The sequence below is a fragment of the Callithrix jacchus genome, chromosome 14 (genome assembly GCF_049354715.1).
Source record: "Callithrix jacchus isolate 240 chromosome 14, calJac240_pri, whole genome shotgun sequence".
NCBI lineage: Eukaryota > Metazoa > Chordata > Mammalia > Primates > Cebidae > Callithrix > Callithrix jacchus.
The window spans coordinates 113,671,333-113,691,982 of NC_133515.1; the positions used below are offsets into that span (position 1 = coordinate 113,671,333).

Genomic DNA, 20,650 nt, shown 5'->3' on the forward strand with positions numbered 1-20,650 from the left:
GTTTCTTTACTTTTCCTCTGTCAGAGTTTAGTCATTTTTCCTGGCTCAGCGTTGTGAAAAACCCACGTGTTTTGTACGAGCAAAGCCTGCATTCCAGACGCACATCCAAGTTAAAGGCATATTCGGCGTGTGGTTCTCCATGATAAAAGAGACGCAATGTTTGTAATTTCGTTTCCTCGCCTCGTGGGATTATGGGCATTTTCCAGTACAGAATCTACTCAGAATAATAGCCTGTCAAATGCCCATATATTGGAAATTCAATCATGTTCAAAAATGCTTTGTTTTTGTTTAAATGGGATATGGAATGCACAGACATGGAGCAGAAGGAAGATGGATCCATGTTTGTAAGATAATGGCTACTGTTTTCCAAGGAGGGGCAAAGACAAACTCTGTCCCCCAGGGAGAATCTCCAGGCCCCGGAGCTGCGCTGTGTTCTGACGGTCCCCTGCTCAGTGAGGGAGTCGGGCCCTGTGGTGTGAGGACCCCCGGGTTGGCAGCAGAAGGCCTGGGCTCCTGGCCAGCTCCAGGGCTGCAGACACCTTGCTCGGCCCCCTCTGCTTCGGTACCTGCAAAATGGGAACCAAAGGCCGGAGCCTGCAGCCAGGAGCGGTGGTGAGCTGGTGAGTTCTCAGTAGACCTTAGTTACAGAGAGCTCCAGATAACCCCGTTACCTTTTGATTAAAACCTAAAGCTGAGATCTTGGAATCAACTATTGTGTTTCAAATAAAAATAAAACAATTTCTGACCTGGGCCCTACCTTGCAGGGCCTGGTAGAAGGAGATGCTGAGGCCACTTGAGGACTCTCAGTTTCAAAGGGGTACAAACACGGAGGGCTGACACCCCATGGGCCAGGTGGAATCATGAAGGGCTTCCCCGCCACAGTCCAGGTGGAATCAGTCAGGAAGGGCTGCCTCCCCCATGGGCCAGGTGGAATCAATCATGAAGAGCTCCCCCTGCCCACAGTTCAGGTGGAATCAGTCATGAACGGCCTCCCCCACAGTCCAGGTGGAATCAGTCATGAGCGGCTGCTTCCTCCAGGGGCCAGGTGGAATCATGAAGGGCTGCCCCACCGATGGGCTGGGAAGAGGGAGGCTGCTGTCTGGCATGTGGCTCTTTGCAGACTTGTTCATGCCCACGCACAGGGATCCACTAGGTGTGAAGAGGAAGGCTGTGGGAATAGGGTCTTTTGTCTCATTTTTACAAAAAAAAATACTTTTACTGTTTTTAGATTTTAAAAAATAGTGCATTTTGGAAGAATTTTATATCCATACAAATATAAAAATAAACTTTAGTATCAAATCTTCCTGGGAAAATCTTATTTTTTTTCATTATTATATAGTAAAGGTTAATTTTTAAACTCTTTTTTACAAAAACAAAAATATTCCCAGTTTCTTCACTCCTTGGTGCAGAAGAATATGCTCTATTTTTGAGTGGGTTTGGGCATTTTGGCAGAAGGGGAGAAAATGAGCATCTGTTCATTCTGGAGATAAAAATATCCACACTGGAAGGGCAACTGATTAAAGGAAAATTTCCACCTTTTCCTTTTTCAGGTTTAGAGTATTTTGTAAAATTCCAACTCCTATTGCTATTAATATTAATAGGAAGTTTGAGTTACAGCCAGAGAACGAACACTGAGACAGAAAAATACTGTCTGATGCCCATGAACAACATTCACGTGGCAGAATATTATTTTCAATTCACTTGAAATACTCTGCTCCTTGCCAGAGTCTTCCGCAGGAGCCATTAAAATGCCCACAGTACACGTAACATTTATTATATAGAGATGTACATCTTCTAAAAAGGACATACTTTCAAACAAATAAAAACTACTATTTTGTGAAATAAATATTCGGCATATTAAAGTATTTCCTTCCGCCTAATGTCAGATAGACAAGGGGCAGGTGCAACGTGGGAGCTGTGGATTGCTGCTGGAACCTTCATCATCTTGTGGAATGGAACATGGAAACTTTACCATCTACACTTTTTATTCTTTGAGATGGAGTCTTGCTCTGTTGCCAGGCTGGAGTGCAGCAGCCCAGTCTTGGCTCAGTGCAACCTCTGCTCACCAGGTTCAAGCCATTCTCCTGCCTCAGCCTCCTGAGTAGCTGGGGTTGCAGGTGCCTGCCACCACGCCCAGCTAAGTTTTGTATTCTTAGTAGAGGTAGGGTTTTGCCATATCGGCCAGGCTGGCCTTGAACTCCTGACCTCAAGTGATCCACCCGCTTCAACCTCCCAAGGTACCAGGATTACAGGCAGGAGTCACCACGCCTGGCCCGCATTTTCTTTTCCACAGAACTGCAGGAGCAGACTTCTGTTTATTTCCTCACTTTCCTCTACTTCACAGATTGACTGTTTTATGTCCGTCCTTCGTTTGCAGTCTTGACAAGCAAGCGCCTAATCCTTACTTCGTCTACCTAGAGTCTGTACCCCTAAGAAAAATTCAAGCAACTCCAGTCAGTTGCCTTTAATAACAAAAATATAAAGTAGCCCTACTTAGAAGTCATAAAAAGTATGAGAAACAGGAAAACTAAACTGCATGCTATATTTGATGAATTAGGAAAATAATTAAAATTCACATTTGTTTAGGTTATTCAATGTATGATAATTTGTAAGTATGAAGATTGATGTGTAACAAGGTTATAATATTAAGTAATTAAAGTTGATTTCCTTGCCCCATATATTTTGACCAATGCTTGTTTCTGAAATAATCCCGTCCCTCTGATCCCCACCGGAGGAAAAAGGAAATGAGAGTCCACTGCAGAGGGGACCCTTTCCTTCATGAGGAGAAACGTGGCCACTGCCAAGGATTTCCGATGACATATTTTACGAAAATAAATCTGGGTTTTACCAAGGTGGGAAGTGGCGTGTGCAATGCCCACACGGTTGGTTCTCATGCTGCTGGGATGCGGGCCAAGGGTGTGAACCAGTCAGGTGAACTGGAGTCTGGGCCCCACAGTCTTGCATGGGGGACGCCGGGCCTACTCGTGGCGGGGAGAGACTCATGGGAAGAGAGGACCAGGCGTCTCCCATGTCAGATTTAACAAGGAGGACCCATCTTTGCAAAGCAGCAGCATGTTTTATTGGTATCACAACTATACGCTGATTATGAAACCACACAAAGTTGCAATATTGTACAGGAAAGAATAATTTCTTAAGAAAATAATTTTTCAGCACTCAACAGGGACAACCTTTAGTTGCTGTACATGTATTTTTTGGCAAGACTCTGACTGTCCACGAACCCGGGGTCCACGGAGGCCACCTTGGCGGCGATGAAGGCGTGGATGCAGTGCAGGACGGCGGTCAGGTCCTGGAACTCCAGCTCCTGTCAGAGAAAATCAGATCTAGTGTTTATCATAATTGTTGGAAGGGCATGTAACAAAAATATTTAACAAAGTTTGGAACTTCTGAACTCCAAGAAAGTCCCTCCAAAAGCCAAAAAGGACACAGGAAAAACACATGGTTTAAAGTAAAGAGTAACATGATCCAAATTCATTATAACACTGGGTGGTTTTCATTACAACGCTCAGCATGTAACTCACTTGTTTTCCTGCACCTAACGGGGCTAATACTTCCTTTATTTTGCATAAATAAAGGACTCAGTCTTCCCTACCCACCCAGCACCTGTAGCAATTCTGTGGCAGGGTCCCGTCGCGGCCAATCCCTATTCTGCGTGAGTGGGCAGAACGGGCCGTGGTTCTTAGCCCTGTGCGCCTGGCTGTGTGGGTACATAAGGGCGTCGTGCCAAACTGCTCTTGGGAGGAACAGGGCGTGCTGTGTGGCACAGAACAGGCCCTGGGCATAGCACAGGGGGGAGCTGGGAGGGACCTTGTTCACCCACTCTGTTCCCACGGCTACGGGAGAGCTGGAAAGGGGGCCCCAGGGAGAGAGTTTCCTCGGAAAGGGGTATGCCCCTCCCCCCACCAATAAAAATAAGTAAAACAAACTCTTGGGTCCTTCCAGCCTCATGTTACAGAAAACAAGTGTTACGTAACAGCAAAAACGACCCACAAAAGATTCATTTTCTCTCCACAAACTTCCTCACATAAAGTCTCCATGTCAAATCAACAAAAAAGTCCACGGTGAACCCCAAAGCTGACATCGAAGTTAAAGAAACGGGCGCGGTGCTCACGCCTGTCATCCCAGCACTTTAGGGGGCCTAGCGGGCAGATCACGAGGTCAAGAGATCGAGACCATCCTGGCAAATGTGGTGAAACCCCGTTTCTACTAAAAACACACACATTAGCTGGGCGTGGTGCTGTGCACCTGCAGTCCCAGCTACTCAGGAGGCTGAGGCAGGAGAATTGCCTGAACCCAGGAGACGGAGGTTGCGGTGAGCTGAGATCGCGCCATTGCACTCCAGCCTGGTGGCAGAGCAGAGACTCCATCTCAAAAAAAAAAAAAAAAAAAAAAAAAGAAACTGTTTTTAGAAGTTATTCGGTGACTGGGGAAAGTCATGTTCCTGCTTCTGAAGGTAAAATGTGAACCTCCACCGTCCTGCCACCCTGTTGTGTTGGCAGAAAGGAAGCTCTAAGTGCATCTTCTGAGGTTGTCTCTCTTCTTTGTTGGCATAAGAAAATTCAATAAAAGGAAGAGCAACAAAATTTTTTAAAGATGACTGTTAATTGATTGACATCCTATTTGCTAAACCTCACCAAAATTCTAGCATATTCTAAACTGCTGAGATGACACCAGAAAGAAAGATAAATCATTTTCTAGAAGAACAGCAAGGCACACTCCGGCCACAGGTCATGCTCCTTTAAGCATGTGGAAAGGCAGGAATCTTGGGTTTTCATTCCATGGCTGATGAGGGGGTGGAGAACTGCGCCCCAGGCAGGAGTGGAGGCCGTACATCACCAGGTGAAGCCCTCCCTCCCCAGCAACACCCATCTTAGCTTTTCTGAGCCACTTTTTTTATAACCCAAAGACGTGACATCTCAAAACTGACTTCAGACCTCCCTGACAGTATGAAGTCCCTTCGGTCTGTCCCCGGTCCTCTCTGTACCCCTTTTTCTTTTTCTTTTTTTTTTTGGAGATGGAGTTTCACTCTTGTTACCCAGGCTGGAGTGCAATGGCGCGATCTCAGCTCACCGCAACCTCCGCCTCCTGGGTTCAGGCAATTCTCCTGCCTCAGCCTCCTGAGTAGCTGGGATTACAGGCACGTACCACCATGCCCAGCTAATTTTTTGTATTTTTAGTAGAGACGGGGTTCCACCATGTTGACCAGGATGGTCCCGATCTCTTGACCTCGTGAGCCACCTGCCTCGGCCTCCCAAAGTGCTGGGATTACAGGCTTCAGCACTGTGCCCAGCCCTGCACCCCTTTCTTTTAGAAACTGCTCCTCTCTTGCAATGGATTTAGGACCCAGGTGGAGCAGCCAGAGCCCAGTGGGAGCTTGGTATGGATGACAGGGAAAGGGAGGCTGAGATGTTTACTTTGGTGTGACCAGCTGTGAGAAGTGAATACCTGAAGCTTGTTCTGATACCATTAACACCAAGTGGAGAGAGAGCAAACCCGCCTGCCAGAAGAGGAATTCAACATGGAACACCCCACACCGGGACACACAAAGAACACTGAAGCAAGTTGGGTCCCAACAGGCTGGGAGCTACCCTCAACCTCCTTGTGACCGCAACCAAACACAGCACCAAGAGGGAAGTTTATTGTGGTAAACACCTACGCTGAAAAAGATTTCAAATAAACCAAATAACTTTATGCCTCAAGAAACTAGATAAGGTCAAACTAAGTCCAAAGTTAATAGAAAAAAAAAAAAAAAGATTGGAGCAGAAATAAATGAAACAGAACATAAAAATAATAGCAAAACTCAATAAAACTAAGAGTTGGTTTTTGAAAAGATCAAGGATATTTAGCTAGACTAATGTTATGGACTGAATGTTTGTTCACCCAAAGTGCATATGTTGATGTCCTAAACTACAATAAAATCATATGTGAAGTAAGACCTTTAGGAGATAATTAGATTTATATAAGGGTACGAGGGTGGGGTCCCCTATTGGAATTAGAGTATTTATAAGTAGAGGAGAGGAGACCTGAGAGCTCACTCGCTCTGCATGTGAGGACACAGGAAAAAGGTGAGCATCTTCAAGACAGAAATAAATCCATTCTTAGGAACTGAATCTACCTGCACCTTGATCTTTGATTTCACAGCTTCCAAAAGTATAAGAAACAAATGTCTGTTGTTTATACCTACAATGCATGGTATTTTTTTTTTTTAAATAGAAGTTCAAACTCAATACAACTAAGACAAAAATAGAAAACACAGTCAGAAATGAGAGAAGACATAAATGATGCCTCAGAAGTAAAAAAACAAAATGAGACTACTGGGAATGATTTTATACCAACAAATTAGAGAACCTAGAAAAAATGGATAAGTTCCTAGAAACATATAACTACCAGTCAATCATGAGGAAACTGACAATCTAAAGATACCACTAACTAGGAAGGAGAGTGAATCAGTAATCAAAAACATCCCAACAAAAGGAAAATGAGGAACAGATGGCTTCCCTGGGGAATTCTACTGCACATTTAAAGAAAAATTAACACCAATCTTTCTCAAGCTCTTTCAAAAATTGAAGAGGACAGAACACTTCCAAACCTTCATGTAAGGCCACAATTACCCTTATAATAAAGCAATCAAAGGCACTACTAGTCAACTGAATTCAACAGCACATTAAACGAATCATACACTATAAATAAGTGGGATATAGGGATAAAAAACATTCAACAAAACTCAGCAGTCTTTCATTATAAAAATACTAAAAAGTAGGAAGAGAATACAATTACCTGAATGCAACAAAGGCCCTACGTGAAAAGTCCATGACTAACATCAACTCCGTTGTGAGATCCGGAAGTCTTTTTTTCTAAGATTATGCCCACTCTTGCCCCTTCTATTCAACACAGTGCTAGACATCCTAGCCATAGGAATTGCTCAACAAAAGAAATAAAATACAAAAAAAATTGGAAAATGTAGACATAAAATGATCACTATAGAAACATAATCTTATATGTAGATAACCCTAAAGATTCCACTAAAGAGTTAGAATAAAGAAATTCAGCCAACTTTCAGAGGACAAAATATATATAGAAAAAACAGTTGCATTTCTATACACTATAACAGACAATCCAAAGTGGATATTAAGGGAAAAACCCCACTTACAATAGCATCAAAACAAGTAAAATACTTAAGAATAAACTTAACCAAGGAGGCAAAAAGACCTGTACACTGAAAATGACAATTCACTTTTGAAAAAAATTAGACACAATAGAAAAATATGCCACGTTAATGAATTATAAGTCTTAATATTGTTAAAATGTGTATACTACACAAAATGATCTACAGATTCAATGCAATCTCCATCAAAATCTCAATGACATTTTTACCGACAGAAAAAGAAATCCTAAAATTTATATAAAACCACAAAAAATCCTGAATAGACAGGGCAATCTCGAGAAAAAACAAAGTTGGAGGCATCTCACTTCCTTACTCTGGAACATATTACAAAGCCACGGTAATCAATGATGTGGTAGTAAACACAGACATATAAACCATCGGAACAGAATAGAGAGCCCAGAAACATACTCAAACCTACATGATCAGGTGTTTTCCACAACAGGGCCAGTGCTACACAGTGAGGAAAGGTCAGTCTCTTCAACAAATAGTGCTGTGAGGACTGGATATTCAGATGCAAATGAATAAAATTGGACCTTTATCTTGTACCATACAGAAAAATCAACTCAAAATAGATTAAAGACTTAAACATAAGACCTGAAACTATAAACATTTTAGAAGAAAACAGGGAAAAATATTCATTACATTGATTTTGGCAATGATTTTCATGGATGACACAGTAGCACAGACAACAGCAAAAGTAGACATGTGGGACCACGTCAACTGAGAAGCTTCTCTGTGCCATGGAAGAAACAATCAAAAGAGTGAAAACGCAACCTATGGCATGAGAGAAAATACTTACAAACCATATATTTAATCAGGGGTTAATGTCTAATATATATAAATAACTCCTACACCTCAATAGCGAAAAACAAGCTGATTTTCAAAATACTCAAGACTTGAATAGATATTTCTCTAAAAATGACATGCAAGTGGCCATCAAACATGTAAAACGTGTTCCCATCACCAGTCATTAGGGAAATGCAAACCAAAATCACACCGAGACCCTACCTCACACCCATCAGGATGACTGCTGTGAAAACACATACATGTATAGAATATAACGTGTTGACAATGATGTGGAGAAGCTGCAACTCTAGCACACTGTTGGTAGAAAAAGGTAAATTGGTACAGACGCTATGAACAGTATGGGGGTTTCTCAAAAAAATTAAAATGCAACCACGAGATGATTCAGCAATCCCACTTCTAGGAATGCATCCAAGGGGAAAGGAATCAGCGTCTCCAAGAGAGACCTGCACCCCCACGTTCCTGACACCACTACTCACAATAGCCGGGACATGGAAACAGCCTAAACGTCAGTCAGCAGGAAGAAGCGATGGCTGAATGAAGCCGGAAGACACGGCGGTAAGTGAAATGAGCCACAGCAGGACAAAGTCTGCATTCTCTCACTCACACACGGAAGCTAAAAGGCTCAGTCTCTCCGGAGGGAGAGTAACCCGCGGCTGGAGCTGGGGATGCAGGAGTTGGCGCTCCAGGCGTGTGGTTCCCGTCGTGTGAGATAAAAAGGTGGCAGTGGGGCCGGGCGCGGTGGCTCAGGCCTGTAATCCCAGCACTGTGGGAGGCCGAGGCGGGTGGATCACGAGGTCAAGAGATCGAGACCATCCTGGTCAACATGGTGAAACCCCATCTCTACTAAAAAAAAAAAAATACAAAAAATTAGCTGGGCATGGTGGTACGTGCCTGTAATCCCAGCTACTCAGGAGGCTGAGGCGGGAGAATTGCCTGAACCCAGGAGGCGGAGGTTGCGGTGAGCCGAGATCGCGCCATTGCACTCCAGCCTGGGTGACTGACACCCCTGACCTCCGCCTGGATACTGAAAAGAGGGACTCGCACGTCACGTGCTTCCTGCCACACACAGACAAGTTTGAAAACCGGAAAGATGCATGACCGCCCAGGTCACCGGGAACGGTACGAGCAGCACCAACGCTGAGGTAAAGAATGAGAACCACCCGGTGAAACGTTTTGCAGCGCTGGGCAGGGCCCGGCTTCCGTTACCTTACTTAGTCTGGGAGCAACACTTCAAGGCGGACGATTCATTCCCGTTTCACACAGGAGGAAGTGGAGGCCGGAAGCCGGAAGTCGGCCCGAGGTTGTGTGACCCGGAAGAACTTCCGCCCGCTCTCCGACCCCACTGCCCGAGACGTCTGCCCGGAGACACTCGCCATCCCTGAAAAAGCGGGATATCATCTGCCGCAAAGGCCCAGGGTTTTCTCTTGTCACACGTCACTCCAGCCCGACGCATTCGCAAAGGGCGACGCCCTTCAGGTGGAAACATGACAAACGCGGGGCCTCGGGGGCTCAGGCCGGGCTTCTGCCACCTCCGCCACAGAAACGTTTCGTTATCACTTTACAGACGAGAAAACCTCACGAGGGAGCTCAGGGAGCGGCTCCGCCACGGGACACCCAGCCCCCAAGTCCGGCCCGGGCTCTTCCACCTCCCCCACCCCCAACTCCTACCGCCCCATCGCTTTCCTCTGCAATATACTTGTCCTAATGCCCTAGATTTTTTATTATTATTATTGCATTTTAGGTTTTGGGGGTGTATGTGAAGAACATGCAGGATTGTTGCATAGGTACACACGTGGCAGTGTGATGTGCTACCTTCCTCCCCATCACCTATATCTGGCATTTCTCCCCATGTTATCTCTCCCCAACTCCCCACCTGCCCCTGTCCCTCCTCTTTCCCCCCAACAGACACCGGTGTGTGATGCTCCCCTCCCTGTGTCCACAAGTTCTCATTGTTCAACACCTGCCTATGAGTGAGAACATGCGGCATTTCATTTTCTGTTCTTCTGTCAGTTTGCTGAGAATGATGGTCTCCAGGTTCATCCATGTCCCTACAAAGGACATGAACTCATCATTTTTGATGGCTGCATAATATTCTATGGTATATATGTGCCACATTTTCCCTGTCCAGTCTATCATCGATGGGCATTTGGGTTGATTCCAGGTCTTTGCTATTGTAAACAGTGCTGCAATGAACATTCGTGTGCATGTGCCCTTATAGTAGAACGATTTATAATCCTTTGGATATATACCCAGTAATGGGATACAGAGATACAGACGAATGGAACAGAACAGAGGCCTTGGAGGCAACACAACATATCTACAACCATACAGTCTTTGATAAACCCGATAAAAACAAGCAATGGGGAAAGGAGTCCCTGTTTAATAAATGGTGTTGGGAAAACTGGCTAGCCATGTGCAGAAAGCAGAAACTGGACCCCTTCCTGACACCTTACACTAAAATTAACTCCAGATGAATTAAAGACTTAAACATAAGACCTAACACCATAAAAACCCTAGAAGAAAATCTAGGCAAAACCATTCAGGACATAGGAGTAGGCAAGGACTTCATGACCAAGACACCAAAAGCATTGGCAACAAAAGCCAAAATAGACAAATGGGACCTAATCAAACTCCACAGCTTCTGCACGGCAAAAGAAACAGTCATTAGAGTGAATCGGCAACCAACAGAATGGGAAAAAATTTTTGCAGTTTACCCATCTGACAAAGGGCTGATATCCAGAATTTACAAAGAACTCAAACAGATTTACAAGAAAAAAACAAGCCGATTCAAAAGTGGGCAAAGGATATGAACAGACACTTTACAAAAGAAGACACACACGAGGCCAACAAACATATGAAAAAATGCTCATCATCACTGGTCATTAGAGAAATGCAAATCAAACCACATTGAGATACCATCTCACGCCAGTTAGAATGGCGATCATTAAAAAATCTGGAGACAACAGATGCTGGAGAGGATGTGGAGAAAAAGGAAGACTTTTACACTGTTGGTGGGAGTGTAAATTAGTTCAACCATTGTGGAAGACAGTGTGGCGATTCCTCAAGGACCTAGAAGCAGAAACTCCATTTGCCCTAAATGTGTATAAAAAATTAAAATTTTTAAATATTTAATGGTGGCTGAAACAATGAGTTTAAACATGTTCCACATCTTGGCAGTTTTCAACAGTTGAGTGCTTTAACACCCTGAATTTTTCCTTAATTAGGTAAAACTTTCAGGACGCCACGAGGCTGTATCCTGTGCTGTCAAAATGTGAATGACGAGGTCACCCATCACTTGAGAAAACGTTTTTTCTTTCCCACCTTTTACGCGCAGGTGTGCCCTATCTATCACCAGAGTGACACTTTCAATCAATGTATAGATGCAAATATTTCCCCATGTCCTCAATCAGTCTCCTCCAGTGGAAATCGTACCTCCTTCCTCCATGTCCCACTTTCCATATCAGGGCACAAACTGCTGGATATTTGTCATAAAGCATCTTGAGATGTCTGGACCCTCTGATGAGCGGCCATCCTGGGTTTTTAGTTTTCCCAATCGTTACCTAAAGGCCCTATGGGAAAGGGGGCAAAGGCGAAGTCGACCAGCATTTATGAGAACCACCTCCACTGGGCCACAGCAATCCAAACACAGGCTGCATGTCACAGGTGGCCACTCCTCTGCCACTAGCGGCCCCCTCAATTCAAGGGGGTGGCAATGGGGACTTGGCCCTCCAAGCAAGACTTGGAAGAGATGGCTGTTCAATACACAAATGAATACCTGGACAAAGTGAGGATGCTTTGTAATATGCCTTAGAAAAAGCCCAGGAAGTATAGGATGGAATGCACTATCCTGAGGACCAGCCACACCTGGACCTCAGTTCCACATCTGCAGTGCTGCAGCGAGCCCAAGCCAGGGCCCCAGCACTTCCTTCTGCTTATAGTATGAGGCTGGAGCCCTCACATATGAAGACACACCAGGGAGCTCAGGTCGTCCTCCTTCCACCCACTGGTTCTGTGGGCAGGAGGGGGTGTGCCAGTGACCTGGTTGTCCCTGGGGTGGAGGGGGCCTGATCTTTGCTCATTGCTGAGGTGTACCAGCTCCCGCCACAGCCAGTTTCAAGCTCCCAGTGGTTTCCTATAATGGCTGGAACCTTTTCTGAAAATGCACCATGTGGATTTCTGAGTGGTGTGAACCAGATGCAGCACAAGAACACGCCGGGCCACTGTGTGCAGCTCGGAGGCGAAGTCTCTGTCTGTGAAGCAGGGACCCCCCCAAACCCCCCAGAGCTGCTGTGATTAATGAGGTGGCCAATGAAAAGAGGGACACCCAACAGACATTGTCAAATAAGGCACCCTTAGCCTCAAAGTTAAGGTAAAATACAATGTAGGTGATGGAATCCTCATTTTTCAAATGAGAAAATAGAGATTTAAGTAGCCTGTACAGGGTGACAAGGCCAATTTCTTGCAAACCTGGCACTTGAAGCTGGATCTGACCCTTTGCCCGATGGGACCTGCTGTTTCACTTACTGGGGATTTCAGAACCTTGACACTATGAGATCGCCGTATTATGAAACACCCAATAATAAACTCATAAGCTTTATGGAGAGTGATTCTGCAGAGACAGCATTTCCTGGGAGCCTGCTGGACAGGCAGAATCTCAGGCTCCACTTGACACTCACAGGGTCACTAAACTGTGTGCTCCACCCTGACACAGAGCACAGCTGCTGGGGGGAGGCCTACACAGGCCCAGCCTCATGCAGCCCAGAAGCTCAGGGGCAGAGGGGTCCGCATCCCAGGCCAGCAACTGATGGGCAGTGGGGCCTGCATCCCAGCCCAGAAGCTCATGGGCAGAGGGGCTGGCATCCAGCTGAAAGGAGCAGAGGGGAGCAGAGGAGAGGCCTGCACCCCAAACCAGTCAGGAAGGTAACGGTGCCAGGAGGATTGAGCAGAAGATGGCTTTGGTTGTAACTTGTCGTTTTCATTGCACTTTGGAGGAGTAAATGATTTTTACAGTAGGGCATGGTGGGGGTGGAGGAGGTTCCAGGAAAAGACAGGAACTGAGGCAGGAGTGTAGTGAATTGGAAAGCCATGGTAGCCCTGTGGGGGGTGTGCAGAGACTGTCAGAGAGGGGACTCTGCCAGTGCCACTCTGCAGGGCCAGGACCTCCTGGCTCCCTGGGAGACACCCATCATGTCTGTGGGTTGAGGATGGCTGCCCAGCATGGGACAGGAGGGTTGGGGACGGCCGCCCAGCATGGGACAGGAGGGTTGAGGACGGCCGCCCAGCATGGGACAGGAGGGTTGAGGACGGCCGCCCAGCATGGGACAGGAGGGTTGAGGACGGCCGCCCAGCATGGGACAGGAGGGTTGAGGACGGCTGCCCAGCATGGGACAGGAGGGTTGAGGACAGCTGCCCAGCATGGGACAGGAGGGTTGAGGACGGCTGCCCAGCATGGGACAGGAGGGTTGAGGGCGGCTGCCCAGCATGGGACAGGAGGGTTGGGGACGGCTGCCCAGCATGGGACAGGAGGGTTGGGGACGGCTGCCCAGCATGGGACAGGAGGGTTGGGGACGGCTGCCCAGCATGGGACAGGAGGGTTGAGGGCGGCTGCCCAGCATGGGACAGGAGGGTTGAGGACGGCTGCCCAGCATGGGACAGGAGGGAAAGACTGAGTGCAGGAGTTTCCCTTGGGAGGGGCTGCAGGAGTCCAGGAGATGGTGAGGGCAGGTCAGTGAGGAGGAAAGGGCCATGTGGGCTGGCAGAGAGGGTGGGGCGAGCATCCCACCACTGGGGCTGGCATTCTGGGAACAACCAGGTCAGAGACACCCCAGAGCAGTGGGATGAAGGCTGCCAGGGTAAACAGTGTAAATGAGGCAGAATGGCGGAAACAGACCCAGGCTGCTGAGCCAGGCTGGACGCGCTGAGCCTGAAGATGAGAGCGGACTGCTCCGTTCACACCCCGTGTACCTCCAGCCTTGTCTGGAAGTTGCTGGGTCAACTGCTTCTTTCTCCTACCCATGCAGGTTCACCGGGTTAGATTCAAGACCTGCCTTCCTCCGTGGTGCTCTCCGTAACTGCCACAGGTGACTCCTTGGTTCACCTCCTGCGATTCTTTCCCTTGGCTGTTTGACTCAGGTTTTTAAACCACCTTTTCTCCTTCAGCAAATAATGCAATAACTTCATAAATTTTATTTATATGAACCCTCAGCATTATTATCTTGCCAGAAGGTTAAAAACACCTGATTTCTGCAAAGAACTCTGAATCTATCACTCTTGCCTCTTCCTGGGCCTCCTGAGACATATTTTAAAGATGAATGCCTGCTCTTTGGAAAGCTGTTTTCACAAAGCGTGGTCCTTGCAATTTGCTGTAGCTCTGGAGTCAGGTGGACATATATTAAGAGAGGGAAAGCAAGGAAATTAAAAGAACTGTCAGCCTGCTTTCTTCTGCTTGTGTAAATACTTTATTTGGAAATTTCCAAGTTCTGACAAAGAGAAATAACTCCTATACTTGCTGCCCAAACAAGGTCAATTTCGTGAGGAGATGGTAGAGCATTTTACTAATTTCAAACTTGACATTGAGAGTAAAAGTCATAATAAATATATGAAGGAATTGGGAAGACATTTTCGGATAATTTTGTCTTGCAAATAATTAACAAAACCATGAAAGACAGGCACCAATTCAAGTTAATCATGTCCCTCTTCACTCAAAATACCATTTGCTTTCGCAAGGCCCATTAGCTTTTGTCTTTTCTTTTTCTTTTCCAATAATGACAGCTGAAAAAACTTCATGTATCTTTTTTTGGAAGCATGTTGACATTTATAGTTCTGTTTCCTCATTTAAGAAAATACAGTTCCGCCAACGCTGTTTCCTTACCATTATCAACATTAATCGTGCTTCTCTGAGCCAAAACCTCAGACTTCACTCAGGTCATCGGTGCCAGCAAATGACAATGTGCTCAAATTTCAAAGCACATGTGCAGAAACAGCACCCATCTGTCCTTGCTGGAAAAATCTGTGATTTATAAATTGCCAGACCCCTGCAGGAAGCACCATAGACATCAGCACAATGGGTAAGCATAAATCAGTGGACATCTGGTAGCTTTCCTAACACATCTGCACGTGTATGCGGGCCAGCCGTGTTGCAGGGTGACCTCCTTCCAGACCTCCGTTTACAGAGCGACACTTACTCTCCTCTTTCAAAGGCCTGAAATTAATTCAACCAAAGCCCCATAGGAGCTAACGTGCTTACGTCCAAGTTCTGCTTTCCAGGCCCCAGGCTGAGTTATGTCATGAAGCTGGAAACCCCGCTAGGGCATGAACTGCAGGCCTTCCTGGCACCCCACCCAGGAGTGTGCATTGTTCTGAGCATGCAATGAGAGACTCTAAAGTTCTTGAGCACCACTGAGACAGCTGAGTATCTGGCAGACTTATCAAACATTTACTCCTTAAAGTAGGAAAATGATGACTTCACAGCCACAGAGATGCCAGGCTGAGGCCGAGGCCACACACCATCCACTGAGCCACCGACAGCCTGAACGTGCAACCAGGCTGAGAGCATGCAAGGTCGCATGGAGATCCTCCAAAGTGTGCCTCAGACAAGGTCAGGAACTAGAATTCCAGTGGGTGGGGCTCTCAGACGCACAAGCTTCATAAGGCTCATCTTACTCAACTTAGCAATAAAGACCACCAGGCAAGGAAGGAATAAAGTCAAGGACCCCGGTTCCAAGTCATTCCCAGAAGTTATTTCCCACATTCCCCACCCCCGGATAGTTGTGAAGTTATTAAGACTTTGGGAGGCCGAGGCGGGTGGATCACGAGGTCAAGAGATCAAGACCATCCTGGTCAACATGGTGAAACCCCATCTCTACTAAAAATACAAAAAATTAGCTGGGCACAGTGGCGCGTGCCTGTAATCCCAGCACTTTGGAAGGCTGAGGCGGGTGGATCACGAGGTCAAGAGATCAAGACCATCCTGGTCAACATGGTGAAACCCCGTCTCTACTAAAGATACAAAAAATTAGCTGGCCATGGTGGCACGTGCCTGTAATCCCAGCTACTCGGGAGGCTGAGGCAGGAGAATTGCCTGAACCCAGGAGGCGCAGGTTGCGGTGAGCCGAGATCGCGCCATTGCACTCCAGCCTGGGTAACAAGAGCGAAACTCTGTCTAAAAAAAAAAAGAGACTAAGCCAATGGACTCAGCTGACAGCAGACGGTCTGGTTTACAGTATTCCCGTCTGGTACCAGTGGTTTCACTTCTTTTGGCCCAAAATTACACAGCACATTTTTAAAATTGCAGCTGCTTCCTAGTGTTTGTAATTAGGACCTGTCTTTTCATTTGGGACCAATTTCTGTTAATTCCAAACTGAAACCTGAATGACAGTGAGTTCCCTTCCCTGAAGAGAAGAGAGAGCTGCAGCTCTGGCCCACATGGGTGCTCTAGGGGATTAGAAAGGTTTTGGGAATGTTGTCCAGGACACAATATGGTCTCGCAGAGCATCCCACGCTGGAAGAACATTTCAGGGACTCTTGCTTTCGGAAAGGTAAGTAAAGAACTGGTCACTCTGCTGCCCCAAGGTGATGGGAGCTTCTGAAACATATGGATGCAAGTCACAACTCCCTGGTGACAACCTGAGGAAAAGTCACAACTCCCTGGTGACAACCTGAGGAAAAGTCACAACTCCCTGGTGACAGCCTAAGGAATGATGCTCCTGTCGACCTGATAGATTATGCCAGCCTTGGTCACATTTGAAAAGGAATTGCTAAAATTATGGGACACTGCTCAGCAAAGCAGTTCTCCTTCAAGGGGCACCCCATTGGAGACACCAGCTGGACTTATGGAGCTCTGTCTTGAAAATACCTATGTAAATGTGACTCAAGATGACCCCAAAACAAGAATGGCCACAATCAAAGTCTTCTAAAATTCTTAAATTAATATGTTTGCATGCAAAATTTTAAAAAGCAAGGCAGGCTGTGGAACCAGACTAACTGAATGGGAGACATACTTTCTGTCCCAGCTGAAATCTGATAATAAGAGACTTCAATTTTTGTTTTTCAGAGTTTTCGTTTGACTTCTCAACAGACCCTGTGAATGGGAAGACTGCCTGCTCCACCTTGCTGCACAGATTACAAAAAGGAACTCCAGGCTTTGTTCCCAGTTCCTTGGAGATGTAAACCTTATCATGTCTTTGTGGCGGTCTCATCCAGGGAATCAGCTAGGCAGTATATCAGCTGAGATCAGATTTGAAACACCATGGAAATTCTTTAGACCACCAAGGAATTCCTCTCCTCAGAGGATGCATTTAGCTTAGGAGATAAATATTTGTAAGAATTAATTTGAATTATTTGTATTGTTTTTGACCGTTTAGGGAACCCATGTGTAATCCTTTTTACTGAAGAAAACCAAAAGATTCCTCTCGAAAATACCGAGAACTGTTGAGCTGAAGAAGGTGAAAATGCTAGGGACATTGCCCCGTCCTCGACTAGCCTGATGGCGGGACAGCAGTGTACGAAGACAGAGCTTCCCCGCCTCCCTCCTCCTTTCCCACCTGAGGAGAGGCCCCTCACAACACCTGTTTATCTGCTCAGCGACAGTGGCACCAGAGGCTCTAGGAGCAGATTTTACTCTTCCCATAAATTCACTTCCCACATTTTCCCCTTTTTGGAAGCCTGAAAATGCTCTATTCTTTATTTAGTCACTATACAGGGTTTGCCATTCTTTGTGAAAATACTATGTGAGCACAGTCCCCAAGCAACTAACTGCCTCTCCCAGTTAGAGAGAGAAACTTTGAGGCCTCTCCCACACGGTGGGTACAGCACTCATTAATAACCCTCTGCTGTATTTTCTTCTTAATCAGACTTTTGTTTATACGAAACTGTCAGAACTAAGAACACATGGGGGAAAGAAAAGCAATTATATTTTCTTCCCTGCACTCTCCCCATGGACAGCTTTTTCCTGTTTTCCTGGCTGTTCCTTTTAACCTGGCCATTGTGCTCAGACAGGCGGAAAGGAGCCAGCAGGAAAGGAGCCTCTGAGGACCCTGCACCAGAACAGTAGGAGGAGAAGGAGAGAGAGACAGAGGAAGAGAGAGAGAAACAGAGACAAGAGAGCTAGTCAGAGACTCAGGAGCTTAATCTGGTGCCAGATGTCTTTAAAACCATCCAGGGAGGCCATATTAATTTTTATAATTTCTCCTGGGCCAACTCAGGTTTCAACAGTTAAAGTGTGATGGGGTCTGCATTGGAACTCCGGCTCCACTCTTTCTCAACCACAGTTCCTCTCTAGGAAATGAGGTCCCGACGCACCTGACCCTGTTTCTAGGGATGTGGATTTTCCCTCCGAGGCCCCTAAATATTCCCGTGTCTCTGGCGCTAGAGGAGTCAGCTTCTGACTTTCCAGGCTTGCTCTGGAGACAGTCTTCAAACGGACCTGCCCTGCTGCAGGGGGAATTCTGTGACTGAATGTTATAACTTCAGTTCACCATTTTGAATATTTTGGTTACTAAATTACACACTTGCTCGTTGCCACTGCTTAGAAAAGTGATTTGATTCAACTACATTTTTTGTTAGTTTGAATATTCTGTTTCTGGATACAGCCACGATAGACTCACAAACCAAAACAGATGTTGTGTTCAAACATCCTAAAAGCAGCCAATCCATTTTTCTGGAATGAATCAACTCAGCAGCCCTCCATCAAAAGTTATTATTTTTTAAAAAGGGAAAGAGGAAGGAATGAGAAAAGAAGGAAGAAGGGAAGGGAAGGGAAGGGAAGGGAAGGGAAGGGAAGGGAAGGGAAGGGAAGGGAAAGGAAGGGAAGGGGAAGGAAGGGAAGGGAGGAAGGAGGGAGGGAAGGGAGGAAGGAGGGAAGGAAGGAGGGAGGGAGGAAGGAAGAAACGGGAGGAAGGGAGGAAGAGATGAGGGAGGGAGACAGGCAGCTTTGCTTTTGTTTTCACTTTCTTGAGACAGGATTTTTAAAAATAATTTCGGAGCGGTATTTGGGAAGGGGGCGTTGCACTTCACATGTATCATGTTAACTGTTTATACTCTTCCTCTTGGTATCCATCTGCATGAGGACATTTAGAAGCCCCTGGTTCATGCACAGGGAGATGGAAATTCTCTGTTGGGTGACATTTTGCTGGGGTTGGCCCTGCCTCCCGGCACCATCTGGCTTCCTGAAACTTTTCTCAGTACCCTTGATTCAGTTTTGTCAATAAATGCTGTCTGCCAAGAAAACTGGGTGGCCAGGCCCCAGTTTCGGAAACACCCCAAATTCCTTCTGCTCTGCCACCCCCCTTAGTGGTCCTAAACTCACAGGCGCCCACACCGAGTCTTCCTCCATCAGTGGCTGGCACAGTTGGACGACTCACTGATGGCAGAGGCGTAATTTTCAGTGGGGTTGACTCTCACAAATCATTACAGAGTGAAAGATACATTATTCTCCATTAAACTGGACCTTGCTTTCAATGCACAATGTCTGCTTCACGGCTATACGTTTCGGAATAGCAGAAGCTTCCGCATGCATCTGTGTGTAGTCATTAAGGTACCTCATTTTCATGGGAACAGGAACAATTTTCTCCTTAGAACTGATGAAACCGGTTTGCTGTTTCTTCCTTAATTCATTCATTTAAAACAGTCATTAAGTGTGCATATGTGCTGAACCTCAAGCTAAATACAAAATCTACAGTTGCCCTTTGGAGGCTCAGCCTAGAGGCAGAATGGAATTATAGAGAAATATTCAAAATATAAGCAATCTACACAGAACCACGGAGGGGCCTCACCGGGGATCTTTTGCGGGAATTGGGGAAGGGCAGCTTCCCCCGTGCTGTGCACTCAAAGCAATGTCTGTATGTATAATCTGCCATAATTCACATGAATAACAGAATTAAACAGCAAGGAAGGAAGGAAATTCTCCATTTAGTAGCATTTGCTTCCTCTTCACTCTTTTTTTTAAAGGGGAAAAACAGTCAAAGAGGAAGAACAATATTTTATTTAAAAACTACTGCAATCTCAAATTTACCGCCATTGGAACCCTTGTGAAATCATCCGGCTGTCTTGAATTCCATGTAATTTTTGCAAATAATGGGTGGTAGGAATAAACATTTCACTCTGCTCTCCCAGCCTCAGAACTCCTCCCTCAGACTGAAGCAGCAGCTCAGGTGTTCCCATTATGCACTCATTACTAAGGCAGCATTCTGGTAGAATATTCCAGAAATATTTCCCACAACTATTAAAAGGAAACTTGTTTCACAGTCACCACTCATGTCACTCGAAAACCAATTTACTAGGAATATTGTTGTATCTGACACTCCTGGGTAACTCATGTAGGGAGGTCAGAAAATGTTCCCGTTTCCTAAGGCGACATATTGCTGATGTCCAGGAGTCTCACCTCAGAACGGTCCCCGTGCGCTCCTTACGTCTTGTGTTAGCTTCCAGTTTTCATTTCCCAGCTGTCATGTTCCAACTTTCTTTATTCTTATATGTCGATAAATGCAGAACCTCAGTGTGTGACGTGACTTCTGAAAACACCCACGGCCACCCATGCAGTTATCCACACGTGTGTTTCCTGCTCTGTGGGACAGTGTGGGAAATGCTGTCCTTCTCATCTGTGGGGCCCTCACCTGCACAGAGCCCAGGCTGTGGTGGGCCGCAGTGAGGTGCCAGGGCCCT

At 46.1% G+C, this 20,650-nt stretch overlaps 1 protein-coding gene and 1 long non-coding RNA gene across 2 annotated transcripts in view; one reads left to right on the plus strand and one right to left on the minus strand.

Annotated features, from left to right (window-relative positions):
• Positions 1–3,056: 3,056 nt before the first annotated feature.
• Positions 3,057–20,650, minus strand: part of SNTG2 (syntrophin gamma 2) — a 351,728-nt gene continuing 334,134 nt past the window's right edge. The window contains exon 17 of the mRNA XM_054245265.2: positions 3,057–3,322. Coding sequence (XP_054101240.2) covers positions 3,191–3,322 — 132 coding nt within the window. The 3' untranslated portion in view covers positions 3,057–3,190. The remainder of the gene's footprint in view (positions 3,323–20,650) is intronic.
• Positions 9,322–18,337, plus strand: LOC118147426 (uncharacterized). Its single transcript, XR_004733862.3, has 3 exons — positions 9,322–9,466; positions 14,011–14,070; positions 17,043–18,337. It is a non-coding gene; the product is annotated as an uncharacterized LOC118147426 (long non-coding RNA).